Source organism: Nerophis ophidion, linkage group LG12 (genome assembly GCF_033978795.1).
Source record: "Nerophis ophidion isolate RoL-2023_Sa linkage group LG12, RoL_Noph_v1.0, whole genome shotgun sequence".
Lineage (NCBI taxonomy): Eukaryota > Metazoa > Chordata > Actinopteri > Syngnathiformes > Syngnathidae > Nerophis > Nerophis ophidion.
In genome coordinates, this window is record NC_084622.1 from 56,113,959 (window position 1) to 56,132,568 (window position 18,610).

At 42.5% G+C, this 18,610-nt stretch overlaps 1 protein-coding gene across 5 annotated transcripts in view; it reads left to right on the top strand.

Annotated features, from left to right (window-relative positions):
* mlc1 (modulator of VRAC current 1) overlaps positions 1-18,610 on the top strand; it is a 52,050-nt gene that overhangs the window by 21,617 nt on the left and 11,823 nt on the right. For all 5 annotated transcript variants that reach the window (XM_061917828.1, XM_061917827.1, XM_061917826.1 and 2 more), the window contains exons 9-11: positions 1,310-1,366; positions 9,001-9,123; positions 9,206-9,370. In XM_061917828.1, coding sequence (XP_061773812.1) covers positions 1,310-1,366; positions 9,001-9,123; positions 9,206-9,370 — 345 coding nt within the window. The remainder of the gene's footprint in view (positions 1-1,309; positions 1,367-9,000; positions 9,124-9,205; positions 9,371-18,610) is intronic.

Sequence of the window (18,610 nt, forward strand, 5' to 3'; positions counted from 1 at the left end):
ACACATTGAAGGAGTAAAATAAACCAAATTTTGGGTGTAAAAATTTAGTGGATTATTAAAGTTTGTTTATCTCTAAAAGTACACGCATAGCACATTGCCTACAAACACAAAAGTCATATTTTTTCCCCTGATTGTTGGTCCAAAGCTAAAGAATATTTTGGCAAAATTAGGGTAATTAGTTATTTTTTTGGTCGTTCAGTGTATTTTATTTACGTTTCTAGAAATAAAATAAGGTTTTATCGTAAGTTTATGAGCTGATATATGATTAGAACTATATTCACGCTTATTATTTTGGTTGATGGGCTTCACGGTGGCAGAGGGGTTAGTGCGTCTGCCTCACAATACGAAGGTCCTGCAGTCCTGGGTTCAAATCCAGGCTCGGGATCTTTCTGTGGGGAGTTTGCATGTTCTCCCCGTGATTGCGTGGGTTCTCTCCGGGTACTCCGGCTTCCTCCCACTTCCAAAGACATGCACCTGGGGATAGGTTGATTGGCAACACTAAATTGGCCCTAGTGTGTGAATGTGAGTGTGAATGTTGTCTGTCTATCTGTGTTGGCCCTGCGATCAGGTGGCGACTTGTCCAGGGTGTACCCCGCCTTCCGCCGGATTGTAGCTGAGATAGGCGCCAGCGCCCCCCGCGACCCCAAAAGGGAATAAGCGGTAGAAAATGGATGGATGGATGGATTTTGGTTGATTTCGTCAGGAAAACTAACGTCAGAATGGCTGCAAGTGCACAGCCGCACACATTATTGGTAGCAAAGATGGCGCCTCTTGTTTAGTTGGCCATACTCTCTTTATACACGACTCTGGTTTAATACAGAGACAACCCAGTTTTAAGCAATCTCTTCACTGATTGGTCAGAAGGCAGTCACGTGACTACAGGGCGCCATGTTAGGGACCAGATTTAGCGACACTGCTCCTTCTTATCATACATTTCTTTCAATTGAAGAGTGTGCGGCATGGGGATGCGTCACTCCCAAATAACGTCGGTTTGATATTGTCAGCACTGCTCCAAGTGGTGATAAAGTGTAATACAGCTGAGTATCGCTGCGGCCACAGCTGAAAAACTGATTTTGGGCAACCGTCTAAAGGCCAGAGCAAGGTGCCCCGGCCCTATGGTTAAGAAACACAGGTCTGGATGTGGATTACACAGTGCCATAAACCTGTCACATATTCTTCCGAGGATGTTGTGGTCGTAATGATTTGTGCAGTCCTTTGAGACATTTGTGATTTGGGGCTATATAAATAAACATTGATTGATTGATTGATTGATTCTCATTGGCTGGATGTGATCTCTTTATGTTTGCAGTGTTTTCCAAGTGCAATTGCCAGTCATGTTGTATCCGAATACCCCAACAAATGTCTGGTGAGTACAACATTTTGAATTTGTGATTGGGTACAATACACAGTTTTTACTTAAAAAAGTGGATTCTAATAAAACAGTTTAGCATACCTCTCTTGATGGTATTAGTTTATTTCGAACAATGGTACAGTCACAATATGTTACATCTAGGGATGGGAATTGATAAGAGTTTTCCGGTTCCGCCAACGTCCAAAATCCGGCCCACGAAAGTCCCAGGTTTTTATTATTATTTTTTCATATCAGTCCTTTCTAATCCATTTTCTCCCGCATTTTACACTCGGTGTCTCCTAGTCGCTCAGGCGAATTGTATTGTCTAAAAATGCAATTTTAGTATGCACTCTTTCAGTCAATTAGTGCGCAAGGAATATACTGTATATATATATATATATATATATATATATATATATATATATATATATATATATATATATATATATATGTATATATATATATATATATATATATATATATGTATATATATATATATATATATATGTGTATATATATATATATATATGTGTATATATATGTATATATATGTGTATATATATGTATATATATGTGTATATATATATGTATATATATGTGTATATATATATATGTATATATATGTGTATATATATATGTGTATATATGTGTATATATATATGTATATATGTGTATATATATATATGTGTTTATATATATATGTACGTATATATATGTATGTATATATATATATATATATATATATATATGTATGTATATATATATATATGTATATATTTTTACTGCATGCATTTGGTAAGTGCCGGCGTGAGAAGAGGTTTTAAATTAATTAATGAAATACCGTATATATATATATATATATATATATATATATATATATATATATTTTTTTTTTTTTTTTATTTATTTTTTTTTTCTATGGGTGGCAAGCCGGAATAGGGTGTGGACACATGAGACTCATATCCTATGTTTTGAAAACAACGGTTGCTGTCTGAAAAGTGAAGCAGTAAAGGAAAAAAAGAACACAATGTTTCAATCCCTTTGGTTAATTGGTGCTCTTGATGTTATCCATCAGGTTTCGAGTCTCCCCATTTCCAGCATTAAAAGATTACAGTTGGTACAAAATGCGGCTGCTAGACTTTTGACAAGAACAAGAAAGTTTGATCATATTACGCCTGTACTGGCTCACCTGCACTGGCTTCCTGTGCACTTAAGATGTGACTTTAAGGTTTTACTACTTACGTATAAAATACTACACGGTCTAGCTCCATCCTATCTTGCCGATTGTATTGTACCATATGTCCCGGCAAGAAATCTGCGTTCAAAGGACTCCGGCTTATTAGTGATTCCCAAAGCCCAAAAAAAGTCTGCGGGCTAAAGAGCTTTTTCATTTCGGGCTCCAGTACTCTGGAATGCCCTCCCGGTAACAGTTCGAGATGCCACCTCAGTAGAAGCATTTAAGTCTCACCTTAAAACTCATTTGTATACTCTAGCTTTTAAATAGACTCCCTTTTTAGACCAGTTGATCTGCCGTTTCTTTTCTTTTTCTCCTATGTCCCACTCTCCCTTGTGGAGGGGGTCCGGTCCGATCCGGTGGCCATGTACTGCTCGCCTGTGTATCGGCTGGGGACATCTCTGCGCTGCTGATCCGCCTCCGCTTGGGATGGTTTCCTGCTGGCTCCGCTGTGAACGGGACTCTCGCTGCTGTGTTGGATCCGCTTTGGACTGGACTCTCGCGACTGTGTTGGATCCATTATGGATTGAACTTTCACAGTATCATGTTAGACCCGCTCGACATCCATTGCTTTCCTCCTCTCCAAGGTTCTCATAGTCATCATTGTCACCGACGTCCCACTGGGTGTGAGTTTTCCTTGCCCTTATGTGGGCCTACCGAGGATGTCGTAGTGGTTTGTGCAGCCCTTTGAGACACTAGTGATTTAGGGCTATATAAGTAAATATTGATTGATTGATTGATTGATTGAAAAAAAATCAGGTTAGGAACCTGGTTCATGGACATTATCGTAAAGCCCAGAGTGTCTCCAGAGGGCTTAATGTTGTACGCAGCATCTCAGGTACAACCCACTACATGTCCCTCAATGGACTTTGCTTGGTAGGGGTGTCCTTGTCCCTGAGCCAGCTGGTGTTTATTTCTAGCTGCATTCCATCTCTTTCTACTTTTTTTTTCTTTATCATCTTGCATTTTCCAGAGATATTAGCTTCTTTATTTGGTAGCACTTGACAAGTCGTATGACGCGACCCTGCACTCTAAATTTTCCTCAGACACTGAGACGTTTCTGGTCTTCCAGCCGTTCAGGTACGCTTCTGCTGCTAGGTCAGATCATCTGTTTTTCCTCCATCTCAAAAGCTTCTACAATTTCATCTTCTTGTGGTACCTTCAGATCCAAAAAGAAAACCAGCTCCTTGTTGTAGACCACAGGGTGAGGTTTGGCCTTAGTGTTGCTAGCATGCTCACATCTTTGTGCTGTTTGGTGCTCTTGGGGATCACCGGCTGGTATAAACTGTGTCAACTTGTCTGATGATGTTTGTGGGAGAACATCTATGGTGGTTCGCTTATTTTCCGGGGTTGATGCCAACGCTCCGAGTCCTTGGTTATGTTGCCAAGTGCAGTGCCCTTTTGGTGAGAATGATAGTGCACCCTGACAAAATGTAATAGCCTACTGGTGCTTGACACAGAGAACAGCTGGTTTTATATTTTGGGGGGGAAGGTTGTCTAGTGAACCGTGTATGATGTAGAGCAGGGATGTCAAACTCATTTTAGATCGGGGGCCACATGGAGAAAAATATACTCCAAAGTGGGCCAGACTGATCACGGCACGATAACTTAAAAATAAACACAATTTCAGATTGTTGTCTTTGTTTGAAAATAGAACAAACACCTTCTGAAAATGTACAAATCATATTGTTGTTGTTTTTTTTTTTTTTTTACACTTACATTGTTATGTTTGCGAGAGGAGTGTAGACGGCACAGACCACAAGAGGGCGTAGTTATAAAGCTCTGATTTATTTTATATATATATATATATATATATATATATATATATGAAATTAGGGGTGTGGGAAAAAATCAATTCGAATACGAATCAAATCGTTTATGTTGTGCGATTCAGAATCGATTCTCATTTTTAAAAAATCGATTTTTAAAAAATTTTATTTCAAATTTTTTTTTTTTTTTTTTAATCAATCCAACAAACCACTACACAGCAATACCATAACAATGCAATCCAATTCCAAAACCAAACCTGACCCAGCAACACTCAGAACTGCACTAAACAGAGCAATTGAGAGGACACACAAACACGACACAGAACAAACCAAAAGTAGTGAAACAAAAATGAATATTATCAACAACAGTATCAATATTAGTTATAATTTCATTATATCAATCATAGCAATTATAGCAATTATAGCAGTGATTAAAAATCCCTCACTGACATTATCATTAGACATTTATAAAAAATAATAAAAAAACACACTGTGTCCAATGTCTTCACAAAGATAAAATAAGTCATATTTTTGGTTTGTTTAATATTTAAAACAAATTTACATTATTGCAATCAGTTGATAAAAAATTGTCCTTTACAATTATAAAAGCTTTTTTTTTTACTACTCTGTCAGCAGACTGGGGTAGATCCTGCTGAAATCCTATGTATTGAATGAATACAGAATCGTTTTGAATCGGAAAAATATCGTTTTTGAATCAAATATCGAATCGAATCGAAAAAAATCGATATATTATCGAATCGTGACCCCAAGAATCGATATTGAATCGAATTGTGGGACACCCAAAGATTCACAGCCCTAATATATATATATATATATATATATATATATATATATATATAATCAATGATAAATGGGTTGTATTTGTATTGCTCTTTTCTACCTTCAAGGTACTCAGAGCGCTTTGACACTACTTCCACATTTACCCATTCAAAATACACATAATAATCAAACAATGATAATATAATCCAAACATGGGTATGGAGTTTGACATAATTCCAAGGGGGTGTATGGTCTGGGACTGTGTCGGAATTAATGAGTGTGTTTCCTGGACGTGTTGAGCAAGAAACGGAAATCCGGGAGGGGACAGGCAGGCTCGAGCGTCCATGAGACATGCAGGAAGGTGGGGGGCTATCGCGGGGCGCAGGAGGTCCGTGTCCAAGTAGGGGTTGAGGATCAAGAGGGAAGTCAAGGCACACAGTTTAATTGTGGGAGACAGGAAAAGCACAGCGGGAAACACAAAGGACATAAGACACGGGGACTGGGAAGGCACTGAGCGAGAGCAAGTACGTGGGAGGGGAGCCAGAGTCGCGATAGCTTCCTGTAACCAGAGAACTACGTTTCGGTGCAGGATGTTCGGGTCCGCTGATCTTTATACTGCTCGCCTTCATCGAACCCGGCTGCGCTGAATGCTAATCGCCTGCAGCTTCGTTTCGATATTTGTGGTTGCCGATACGATTCAGGCAGTGTTAATTTTGTTGACTGAAAATAGTTGTCTTGGTTATCGTCAACAACCTATTTTCCCCTGACTGAAATCGAACAATAATGAGTCGAAACAAATGCATGTTGACGAAAACAATGACAAAATTAATCGACAATTTAATCGACTAATAAAACGAGACTATAATAATAGAGAGAGACAAAATCCAACCAATATGTATTCATTCCTCTTTGGGGCAATTTAAAAATCTATCCAATCAGAATAGCATGCAGGAGAGGGCCGTGGGTAAATCCTGACTGGGATCCAGTCAGAACTACAACTATGAAGACAAAGTGTTTGGATTTTACACCGGGAAACAAGACTATAATGTACGGATGTCAAGATAGATGGTAATAATGATGACGGCGACTACAAAAATCAATACCTGCACCTATTTAAAGGCCTACTGAAACCCACTACTGCCGACCACGCAGTCTGATAGTTTCTATATCAATGATGAAATATTAACATTGCAACACATGCCAATACGGCCTTTTTAGTTTACTAAATTGCAATTTTAAATTTCCCGCCAAGTGTCCTGTTGAAAACGTCGCGGTATGATGACACGTATGATGACGCGTGCGTTTGACGTCTCGGGTTGTAGCGGACATTTTTTTCCAGCCCGATCCACGCTATAAGTAGTCTGCTTTAATCGCATAATTACACAGTATTCTGGACGTCTGTGTTGCTGAATCTTTTGCAATTTGTTCAATTAATAATGGAGACGTCAAAGTAGAAAGATGGAGGTGGGAAGCTTTTAGCCTTTAGCCACACAAACACAGCCGGTGTTTCCTTGTTTAAAATTCAGGAAGGTGAAGCTTTACTATGGAACAGAGCGGTCAAGCGAACATGGATCCCGACCACATGTCAACCGGCAGGTTTCGGTGAGAAAATTGTGGTAATAAGTCGGCTCTTACCGTAGTTATGAGCGTAGCTTGCATCCTCCTGCAGCTGCTGCGGACTATTACCTCCTCCCACCGGAGACACTGGCGGTCACCACACCCGTGGCCACACCCCTCCGACTTTCAGGTACCATATAATCTCACTAAAACACTAGTAACACAATAGGCAGATAAGGGATTTTCCAGAATTATCCTAGAAAATGTGTCTAATAACATCTGAATCGCTCCCACTGTCCATGCCTTTTTTTTTTTTACCTTTTTTTTCTAGTCCTTCACTCTCACTATCCTCATCCACGAATCTTTCATCCTCGCTCAAATTAATGGGGAAATTGTCGCTTTCTCGGTCCGAATCGCTCTAGTCGAATGGCTATGATTATAAACAATGTGAGGATGTGAGGAGCTCTACAACCCGTGACGTCACGCACACATCGTCTGCTACTTCCGGTACAGGCAAGGCTTTTTTATTAGCGACCAAATGTTGCAAACTTTATTGTCGATGTTCTCTACTAAATCCTTTCAACAAAAATATGGCAATATCGCGAAATGATCAAGTATGACACATGGAATGGACCTGCTATCCCCGTTTAAATAAGATAATCTAATTTCAGTATCCAATCCAATCCAATCCACTTTATTTATATAGCACATTTAAACAACAATAATGTTTCCAAAGTGCTGCACAGCCATGTTAAAAACAATATTATGCTCCACCAATGACTGAATAAAACAAAGAATGAATAAAAATAAAACCAAAGGCCTTTAAAACCTCACGGGTCACGGCAAACTTACTGCTAGGTTAAATGCTAACATGAAAACCAGACATACGCCACTCCCCGGTAAAAATTACATACCCCATTCTAAACTTTTATAAACACATTACTCTCTAAGCCAGGGGTCCCTAAACGTTTCGACGCGGGAACGGGGGCTGCATTGGGTTTAAAACAATTTGGCCTGGGGCCGGGCTGTGTCATACTTGCCAACCCTCCCGGATTTTCCGGGAGACAGCCGAAATTCAGAGCCTCTCTCGTAAACCTCCCGGAAGAAATTTTCTCCCGAAAATCCCCTGAAATTCAGCTGAGCTGGAGGCCACGCCCCCTCCAGCTCCATGCAGACCTGAGTGGGGACATCCTGTTTTCACGTCCGCTTTCCCGTATATAAACAGCTTGCCTGCCCAATCACGTTACAACATCTACGGATTTTAACAAAAAACTGCACACACAAGGAGAAGAAGGAGAACAACGAGGAAGTTACAGCCATGTGAAGTGAAGTGAAGTGAATTATATTTATATAGCGCTTTTCTCTAGTGACTCAAAGCGCTTTACATAGTGAAACCCAATATCTAAGTTACATTTAAACCAGTGTGGGTGGTACTGGGAGCAGGTGGGTAAAGTGTCTTGCTCAAGGACACAACGGCAGTGACTAGGATGGCGGAAGCGGGAATCGAACCTGCAACCCTCAAGTTGCTGGCACAGCCACTCTACCAACCGAGCTATACCGCCCCCATGGCGACGCCGTCTGTAAGAGAGTGATGCTATGTTCTCTGTTGCCATCTCCTGGTGAATGTCGGGTAAAGCGTTATGGGGTTGCTTTTTGATTGGCCAACGATTTACGTGGCGTTGTGCACCTGACAGCAAGTGACTCTCGCCAGTACGCAAATGGCAGAACAAAGGTTACTCAAATAGTGAAAGGTAAGTGTTATTGTTTTTTTTTTAAGTAACCAGCAAGCACAGTAGAACAACTGTGTTTTTATTACTGTGTATTTGATCGGTGCCGTCTGAAATTTAACTATTTCTTTTATTTATATATATAACAAAATAAATATATATAGATAGAATTTACTGAAAGTCAAGTATTTTATACATATATATATATATAGCTGAGATAGGCGCCAGCGCCCCCCGCGACCCCAAAAGGGAATAAGCGGTAGAAAATGAATGGATGGATATAATATATGAAATACCGAGTTGGTGAATTGTAGATGTAAATATACTCCTCCCCTCTTAACCATGCACCCGCCCCGACCACGCCTCCGCCCCACGCCTCCCCCCCCCAACCCCACCTCCCACCTCCCGAAATCGGAGGTCTCAAAGTTGGCAAGAATGCTGTGTTTGTACATGGATGAAGTATTCCTTAAGACGAGTAGGGTTTAGCAGGTTTTATGCCGTAAATGTGTGTCCTCGTCCTGATTGTCCACACAAGACTTAACCTCCCTACTTCTAAAAAGTTTCTGTCTCTTATCCCTTCAGGTGGAGGTGCTGATCGCCATCAGCAGCGTGACGTCTCCTCTGCTCTTTTCAGCGTCCGGCTTCCTCTCTTGCAGTGTGATCAGCTTTATTGACATTTTCCTGCACGATGTGCCCACTGCCAAGGTGGGCGGAATCAAACCCCTCATTAATTTGTGACAAATGAAATGACGGCACTCCCTTGTTTTTCCGCTGGCCGTGGTGGCAGCAATCCTACGACATCTTGTTGCTGATCCTGCTGGTGTTACTGCTGGTGCAGGCCGTTTTAAATGCAGCCACCGTGGTGCACTGTGCCTCCTACAAGAGTCGGCTCCGCACCAGAGCAACACAACCCTGTGACAACAGAACGGGAACCTCCAGCCAGTACTGTGAGGTACACATTAAACACACAATAGCACACATTTTTTGCCCGTCTCTCACTTCTCTAAAGTGTTTATGATGATGTACACCCCAACCAGGGACATCATTTGGGAGGGGACAAAAATGATGCCCAAAAATAATGTACCGTATTTTTTTCGGAGTATAAGTCGCTCCGGAGTATAAGTCGCACCCGCCGAAAATGCATAATAAAGAAGGTAAACAATATATAAGTCGCATTTTTTGGGGGAAATTTATTTGATAAAATCCAACACCAAGAATAGACATTTGAAAGGCAATTTAAAATAAATAAATAGATGATAAATGGGGGGGCTTCACGGTGGCAGAGGGGTTAGTGCGTCTGCCTCACAATACGAAGGTCCTGCAGTCCTGGGTTCAAATCCAGGCGCGGGATCTTTCTGTGTGGAGTTTGCATGTTCTCCCCGTGAATGCGTGGGTTCCCTCCGGGTACTCCGGCTTCCTCCCACTTCCAAAGACATGCACCTGGGGATAGGTTGATTGGCAACACTAAATTGGCCCTAGTGTGTGAATGTTGTCTGTCTATCTGTGTTGGCCCTGCGATGAGGTGGCGACTTGTCCAGGGTGTACCCCGCCTTCCGCCCGATTGTAGCTGAGATAGGCGCCAGCGCCCCCCGCGACCCCGAAAGGGAATAAGCGGTAAAAAAATGGATGGATGGGTGGAGAAACTGATGACATAGTGCTGTATTTTACTTCTTTATCTTTTTTTTTCAACCAAAAATGCTTAGCTCTGATTAGGTGGTACTTGAATTAAAAACATGTTCACAGGGGGTGCATCTCTGAAAAAAGGTTGAGAACCCCTGCTCTAAAAGCCGTAGATGTTATTGTCACATGAGCATTCACAGTAGATGGCAGTATTTTCCCGTTTAAGAGTGTCATTACATTGCTGTTTACGGCAGACGAACTGCTTTACGTTACCGCGCTGGGAGGACGTTAATGAAACTGCCTAACAATAAACCCTTATAAGAAACCTGTTTATATTGTGGGAAAGCGGACGTGAAAACAGGCTGTCGATCTTTCTGTGTGGAGTTTGCATGTTCTCCCCGTGAATGCGTGGGTTCCCTCCGGGTACTCCGGTTTCCTCCCACTTCCAAAGACATGCACCTGGGGATAGGTTGATTGGCAACACTAAATTGGCCCTAGTGTGTGAATGTGAGTGTGAATGTTGTCTGTTTGTCTGTGTTGGCCCTGTGATGAGGTGGCGACTTGTCCAGGGTGTACCCCGCCTTCCGCCCGATTGTAGCTGAGATAGGCGCCAGCGCCGCCCGCGACCCCAAAAGGGAATAAGCGGTAGAAAATGGATGGATGGATGGGTATTTTACGGTAATATGTTAATAAATTCATATTACGGCGTGGCGCAGTGGGAGAGTGGCCGTGCGCAATCCGAGGGTCCCTGGTTCAAATCCCACCTAGTACCAACCTCGTCACGTCCGTTGTGTCCTGAGCAAGACACTTCACCCTTGCTCCTGATGGGTGCTGGTTGGCGCCTCGCATGGCAGCTCCCTCCATCAGTGTGTGAACGTGTGTGTGAATGGGTAAATGTGGAAGTAGTGTCAAAGCGCTTTGAGTACCTTGAAGGTAGAAAAGCGCTATACAAGTACAACCCATTTATTTATTTATTCATGTTGCTCCTGAGTATAAGTCGCACCCCCGGCCAAACTATGAAAAAAAACTGCGACTTATTGTCCAAAAAATACGGTATGAATTATTTTCACGGACCGGCTTTTAACATGTGGCAGATAAAAAAAAAAACTAAAAAAAATGTGCATGAAAAATCTACTCACTTTCACGCTGAACTTTTGGGAGCCCTGGGCGTGTTTCTTTGCAAAAAGATGGTCGCAGGCATGTTGATGGCATATACTGTATACCAGACCTGGGCTAATTACGGCCCGGGGGGCCACATGTGGCCCGTTGAGCTTTTCAATCTGGCCCGCCAGACATTCCCAAATATTTTCTTTAAATCTTTAAGATGGAAACTATAGATGCCATTATGATGTGCAGTCATGGTTTCTAATGACCATAAGTCTTGAACTATACCAAGTATTTAAATGGTTGGAATCTGGGCTAATCCAGTGGTCCCCAACCACAGGTTTATTCATTTTTATAAAAAAAAAAAAAAAATGTTTTTATTATTATTTTTTTTTTAATTAAATCAACATAAAAAACCCAATATACACTTACAATTAGTGCACCAACCACAAAAACCTCCCTTTTTCATGACAAAAATGTCCTTTTTTCATGACAAAGAAAAAAAATAAAAAATAAAAAAAAATAATTAATTGGTTGACAAGACTTTGCAGCATCGCGTGGACATCGGGGGCGGTACCTCTGGATTGGCAGACCGGGGTGGTGGTTCCTCTCTTTAAGAAGGGGGACCGGAGGGTGTGTTCCAACTATCGTGGGATCACACTCCTCAGCCTTCCCGGTAAGGTTTATTCAGGTGTACTGGAGAGGAGGCTACGCCGGATAGTCGAACCTCGGATTCAGGAGGAACAGTGTGGTTTTCGTCCTGGTCGTGGAACTGTGGACCAGCTCTATACTCTCGGCAGGGTTCTTGAGGGTGCATGGGAGTTTGCCCAACCAGTCTACATGTGCTTTGTGGACTTGGAGAAGGCATTCGACCGTGTCCCTCAGGAAGTCCTGTGGGGAGTGCTCAGAGAGTATGGGGTATCGGACTGTCTTATTGTGGCGGTCCGCTCCCTGTACGATCAGTGCCAGAGCTTGGTCCGCATTGCTGGCAGTAAGTCGAACACATTTCCAGTGAGGGTTGGACTCCGCCAAGGCTGTCCTTTGTCACCGATTCTGTTCATAACTTTTATGGACAGAATTTCTAGGCGCAGTCAAGGCGTTGAGGGCTTCCGGTTTGGTGGCCACGGGATTAGGTCTCTGCTTTTTGCAGACGATGTGGTCCTGATGGCTTCATCTGACCAGGATCTTCAGCTCTCGCTGGATCGGTTCGCAGCCGAGTGTGAAGCGACCGGAATGAGAATCTGCACCTCCAAGTCCGAGTCCATGGTTCTCGCCCGGAAAAGGGTGGAGTGCCATCTCCGGGTTGGGGAGGAGACCCTGCCCCAAGTGGAGGAGTTCAAGTACCTAGGAGTCTTGTTCACGAGTGAGGGAAGAGTGGATCGTGAGATCGACAGGCGGATCGGTGCGGCGTCTTCAATAATGCGGACGTTGTATCGATCCGTTGTGGTGAAGAAGGAGCTGAGCCGGAAGGCAAAGCTCTCAATTTACCGGTCGATCTACGTTCCCATCCTCACCTATGGTCATGAGCTTTGGGTCATGACCGAAAGGATAAGATCACGGGTACAAGCGGCCCAAATGAGTTTCCTCCGCCGGGTGGCGGGGCTCTCCCTTAGAGATAGGGTGAGAAGCTCTGCCATCCGGGAGGAACTCAAAGTAAAGCCGCTGCTCCTCCACATCGAGAGGAGCCAGATGAGGTGGTTCGGGCATCTGGTCAGGATGCCACCCGAACGCCTCCCTAGGGAGGTGTTTAGGGCACGTCCAACCGGTAGGAGGCCACGGGAAAGACCCAGGACACGTGGGGAAGACTATGTCTCCCGTCTGGCCTGGGAAAGCCTCAGGATCCCCCGGGAAGAGCTGGACGAGGTGGCTGGGGAGAGGGAAGTCTGGGTTTCCCTGCTTAGGCTGTTGCCCCCGCGACCCGCCCTCGGATAAGCGGAGGATGATGGATGGATGGATGGATAAAAAATAAAAAAAGGACACCCCCCGGGCCGCGGGACAAATTATTAAGCGTTAACCGGTCCGCGGATACAAAAAGGTTGGGGACCACCGGGCTAATGGATCATATACCAGTTACTATGGTAATCCAATTAGTTACGATGGTAATCTACGTCACAGCAGCTCAGACGAGGCACCAAGTAGTGTGGATGGGAAAAGTTTCCACAGACGCGGAAGGAAATTTTCACAACAAAAAGTTCAAAAGCTTAATGATATATAGAATAGAAAGTACTTTATTGATCCCTGGGGGAAATTCAGCAAATATCAGATATATCACATTGTAGGTGGGTTTATTTTGTACCCTTCGCGTTCATATTTCCCTGTTTGTTGCAGTTTTGTTGCGTTTCACTTGATTGTAAAATATGTCGATCGAAAGGGGATGTGACATTCATATTATGTCAATATTCTATGTTTTATCGTTCATAGAAAAAATTTAAATTCCATTACGTTTTTTAAGGCAGTCTGTCATAACGTTTTTAGCATTCAATCAGACAGTATTGTGAGGTTTTGTATTAGTGTTCCTAAAAATAGATATACCAGCCCCCAGACACATTTTTTTCTCTAAATGTGGCCCAACGAGTCAAAATAATTGCCCAGGCCTACTTTAAACCAGTGTTTCTGAGTCCAGTGTTGGGCCGCAAGCGCCCACTAGAATGTAATATATGTGTTTTTCAGCTGTTGTCTGCATAAGCTATAGCAGTGGTTCTCAACCTTTTTTCAGTGATGTACCCCCTGTGAATATTTTTTTTAATTCAAGTACCCCCTAATCAGAGCAAAGGATTTTTGATTGAAAAAAAAAAGATAAAGAAGTAAAATACAGCAACAAATGGAGGAAGAAGAATTAATTCCCAAGAAAAACAGCACGGGGTCCATCGTCTGGTTTGGCTTCAAGCGGGAAGATGTTGAACAGACAACCGCTATGTCAAGTATGCGGCAAAAGCGTTGCTACAAAAAGTAGCGGCACTACTAATTTGTAGCATCATTTGAAAAGACACCCACGAGAGCAGTGGTTCTCAACCTTTTTTCAGTGATGTACCCCCTGTGAATATTTTTTTAATTCAAGTACCCCCTAATCAGAGCAAAGCATTTTTGGTTGAAAAAAAAAGATAAACAAGTAAAATACAGCACTATGTCATCAGTTTCTGATTTATTAAATTGTATAGCAGTGCAAAATATTGCTCATTTGTAGTGGTCTTTCTTAAACTATTTGGAAAAAAAAGATATAAAAATAACTAAAACCTTGTTGAAAAATAAACAACTGATTACAATTATAAATAAAGATTTCTACACATAGAAGTAATCATCAACTTAAAGTGCCCTCTTTGGGTATTGTAATAGAGATCCATCTGGATTCATCAACTTAATTCTAAACATTTCTTCACAAAAAAAGAAATCTTAAACATCAATATTTATGGAATATGTCCCAAAAAAATCTAGCTGTCAACACTAAATATTACATACTTGCATTTCTTTTCACTGTTTATGAACTTACATTCATATTTTGTGGAATTATTATTCAATAAATATATTTGTGAAGGATTTTTGAATTGTTGCTATTTTTAGAATATTTAAAAAAAATCTCACGTACCCCTTCAAGTACCCCCAGGGGTACGCGTACCCCCATTTGAGAACCACTGGGCTATAGCAATACTTAGTTGTAATACTCTTTTTTTTTTTTTTTTAGCACTTGTGGCAGTAATGACAATATAAAATAACCAGAGTTTTGGGTATGGTCCAAAAATAGGACTCAGATGCAGAGTAGGGATTAATTCAGCAGGCTTTTATTTTGAAAGCTTCTTTTCCCCCCCAGAGTCAGGGCAATTCAATATACGCTATAACTAAACTAGTCGGCGAAAAAGGTTCCACAAAAAAAAGAACATCCGAAAATCACTCCGGAAGGAGGGAAACACAAAAACAATAACAAACTATACTTGGTGCCGTATATTCTATGAAATTTATTATAAACAAAAAACACTCCAACAGGAGGAAGAAACAAATGGCTATGAAACTTCTACACTGTCTTTAATCTATCAATCAATCAATCAATGTTTACTTATATAGCCCTAAATCACTAGTGTCTCAAAGGGCTGCACAAACCACTACGACATCCTCGGTAGGCCCACATAAGGGCAAGGAAAACTCACACCCAGTGGGACATCGGTGACAATGATGACTATGAGAACCTTGGAGAGGAGGAAAGCAATGGATGTCGAGCGGGTCTAACATGATACTGTGAAAGTTCAATCCACAATGGATCCAACACAGTCGCAAGAGTCCAGTCCAAAGCGGATCCAACACAGCAGCGAGAGTCCCGTTCACAGCGGAGCCAGCAGGAAACCATCCCAAGCGGAGACGGAGCAGCATCGCAGAGATGTCCCCAGCCGATACACAGGCAAGCAGTACATGGCCACCGGATCGGACCGGACCCCCTCCACAAGGGAGAGTGGGACATAGAAGAAAAAGAAAAGAAACGGCAGATCAACCGGTCTAAAAAGGGAGTCTATTTAAAGGCTAGAGTATACAAATGAGTTTTAAGGTGAGACTTAAATGCTTCTACTGAGGTGGCATCTCGAACTGTTACCGGGAGGGCATTCCAGAGTACTGGAGCCCGAACGGAAAACGCTCTATAGCCCGCAGACTTTTTTTGGGCTTTGGGAATCACTAACAAGCCGGAGTCCTTTGAACGCAGATTTCTTGCCGGGACATATGGTACAATACAATCGGCAAGATAGGATGGAGCTAGACCGTGTAGTATTTTATACGTAAGTAGTAAAACCTTAAAGTCACATCTTAAGTGCACAGGAAGCCAGTGCAGGTGAGCCAGTACAGGTGTAATGTGATCAAACTTTCTTGTTCTTGTCAAAAGTCTAGCAGCCGCATTTTGTACCAACTGTAATCTTTTAATGCTAGACATGGGGAGACCCGAAAATAATACGTTACAGTAGTCGAGGCGAGACGTAACAAACGCATGGATAATGATCCCAGCGTCTTTAGTGGACAGAATGAAGCGAATTTTAGCGATATTACGGAGATGAAAGAAGGCCGTTTTAGTAACGCTTTTAATGTGTGGGTCAAAGGAGAGAGTTGGGTCGAAGATAATACCCAGATTCTTTACCGTGTCGCCTTGTTTAATTGTTTGGTTGTCAAATGTTAGAGTTGTATTATTAAATAGAGTTCGGTGTCTAGCAGGACCGATAATCAGCATTTCCGTTTTTTTGGCGTTGAGTTGCAAAAAGTTAGCGGACATCCATTGTTTAATTTCATTAAGACACGCCTCCAGCTGACTACAATCCGGCGTGTTGGTCAGCTTTAGGGGCATGTAGAGTTGGGTGTCATCAGCATAACAGTGAAAGCTAACACCGTATTTGCGTATGATGTCACCTAGCGGCAGCATGTAGATGCTGAAGAGTGCAGGGCCAAGGACCGAACCCTGGGGAACTCCACACGTTACCTTAACGTAGTCCGAGGTCACATTGTTATGGGAGACACACTGCATCCTATCAGTAAGATAAGAGTTAAACCAAGACAAGGCTAAGTCTGACATACCAATTCGTGTTTTGATACGTTCTAATAAAATATTATGATCGACGGTATCGAAAGCAGCGCTAAGATCGAGGAGCAGCAACATAGATGACGCATCAGAATCCATCTAGTAGTAGTAGAATCAATCTAGTAAATCTAGTAAAAAAATCTAGTAAAGGTAAACAAAAAATGTCACTCAAAAAATTGAGGAAAAGGAAGAACTGTAAGAACTGTTTTGGGTAAAAAGTTTTTATTTTTATTTTTATCAAAAAGGTACTTTTTTTCTTGAAGGGAATTTTATTAAGGATTAATCTCATAAAAACTTGTGTTTAGTTGTACTGTGCAGGTTTGAAATAAATATTTCAATTCAATTCAATTCAACACTATTCACGATCACACATCTTTTGTACATAAAAAATATTTGAGCATGCTGTACAGAATTACTATTGTTTGCTCGGTTTTTGACTCCCTCAGTTCATGTTTTGAGCACCCCTACGTTTGTGTTTTAGTTGCCATGATTGTTTTCACCTGCCTCTGATTAGTGTTCGGGACACTCACCTGCTCTTGGGCACTAATCAGAGAGCAACTTATTCCCTGCTTTTCGCCACACTCAGTCTGGCTTTCTTATTTGCTTCCACGCAACAGTTACCACGGCTACTAATTTGATTCCTGAGCTAAGCTTCGCCTTGTTGTTTGCCTGTTTACATGCTAAGTTTTTCTTGTTTGCTATTTCGTTAGCTTCCCTTGCTATCGACATGCTAGTGCTCTTTTGTTTGTATCCCGCATGATTTATGGACGATAAATAATTTCCTTACCTGCACCTTGCCTCCGGAGTACTGTCTGCATCCTGGTAGAACAATCCACGCAGTTAAATGCGATCGACCCCAACTATTACCATACACTACAATTCTTGTAAAAAAAAAAAAAATGTCACTCATATCTTGCTTTTGAGTATATTTTAATGGAATAAAACATTGTGATCAGTGGTTGGGAAGGACTTACTGCCGAGTGTGAAGCGACCGGAATGAGAATCAGCACCTCCAAGTCCGAGTCCATGGTTCTCGCCCGGAAAAGGGTGGAATGCCATCTCCGGGTTGGGGAGGAGACCCTGCCCCAAGTGGAGGAGTTCAAGTACCTAGGAGTCTTGTTCACGAGTGGGGGAAGAGTGGATCGTGAGATCGACAGGCGGATCGGTGCGGCGTCTTCAGTAATGCGGACGTTGTACCGATCCGTTGTGGTGAAGAAGGAGCTGAGCCGGAAGGCAAAGCTCTGAATTTACCGGTCGATCTACGTTCCCATCCTCACCTATGGTCATGAGCTTTGGGTCATGACAGAAAGGATAAGATCACGGGTACAAGCGGCCAAAATGAGTTTCCTCCGCCGTGTGGCGGGTCTCTCCCTTAGAGATAGGGTGAGAAGCTCTGCCATCCGGGAGGAACTCAAAGTAAAGCCACTGCTCCTTCACATCGAGAGGAGCCAGATGAGGTGGTTTGGGCATCTGGTCAGGATGCCACCCGAACGCCTCCCTAGGGAGGTGTTTAGGGCACGTCCAACCGGTAGGAGGCCACGGGGAAGACCCAGGACACGTTGGGAAGACTATGTCTCCCGGCTGGCCTGGGAACGCCTCGGGATCCCCCGGGAAGAGCTAGACGGAGTGGCTGGGGAGAGGGAAGTCTGGGTTTCCCTGCTTAGGCTGTTGCCCCCGCGACCCGACCTCGGATAAGCGGAAGATGATGGATGGATGGGTTGGGAAGGAGTAGGACAAACCAGCAGTAAAATTTATCATTTTTAACCAACGGTTGGGTCAAGGAGCACTAAATTGCGCAACCCAATAGTTGGGCTTAGAATCACCTATCATAGTGAGCATAACTCAGTTTTTATGGTAAATACATTCAACCCAATATTTGGGTTATGAATCAACCAACATTAAGTTATCATAACTCAACTTTTT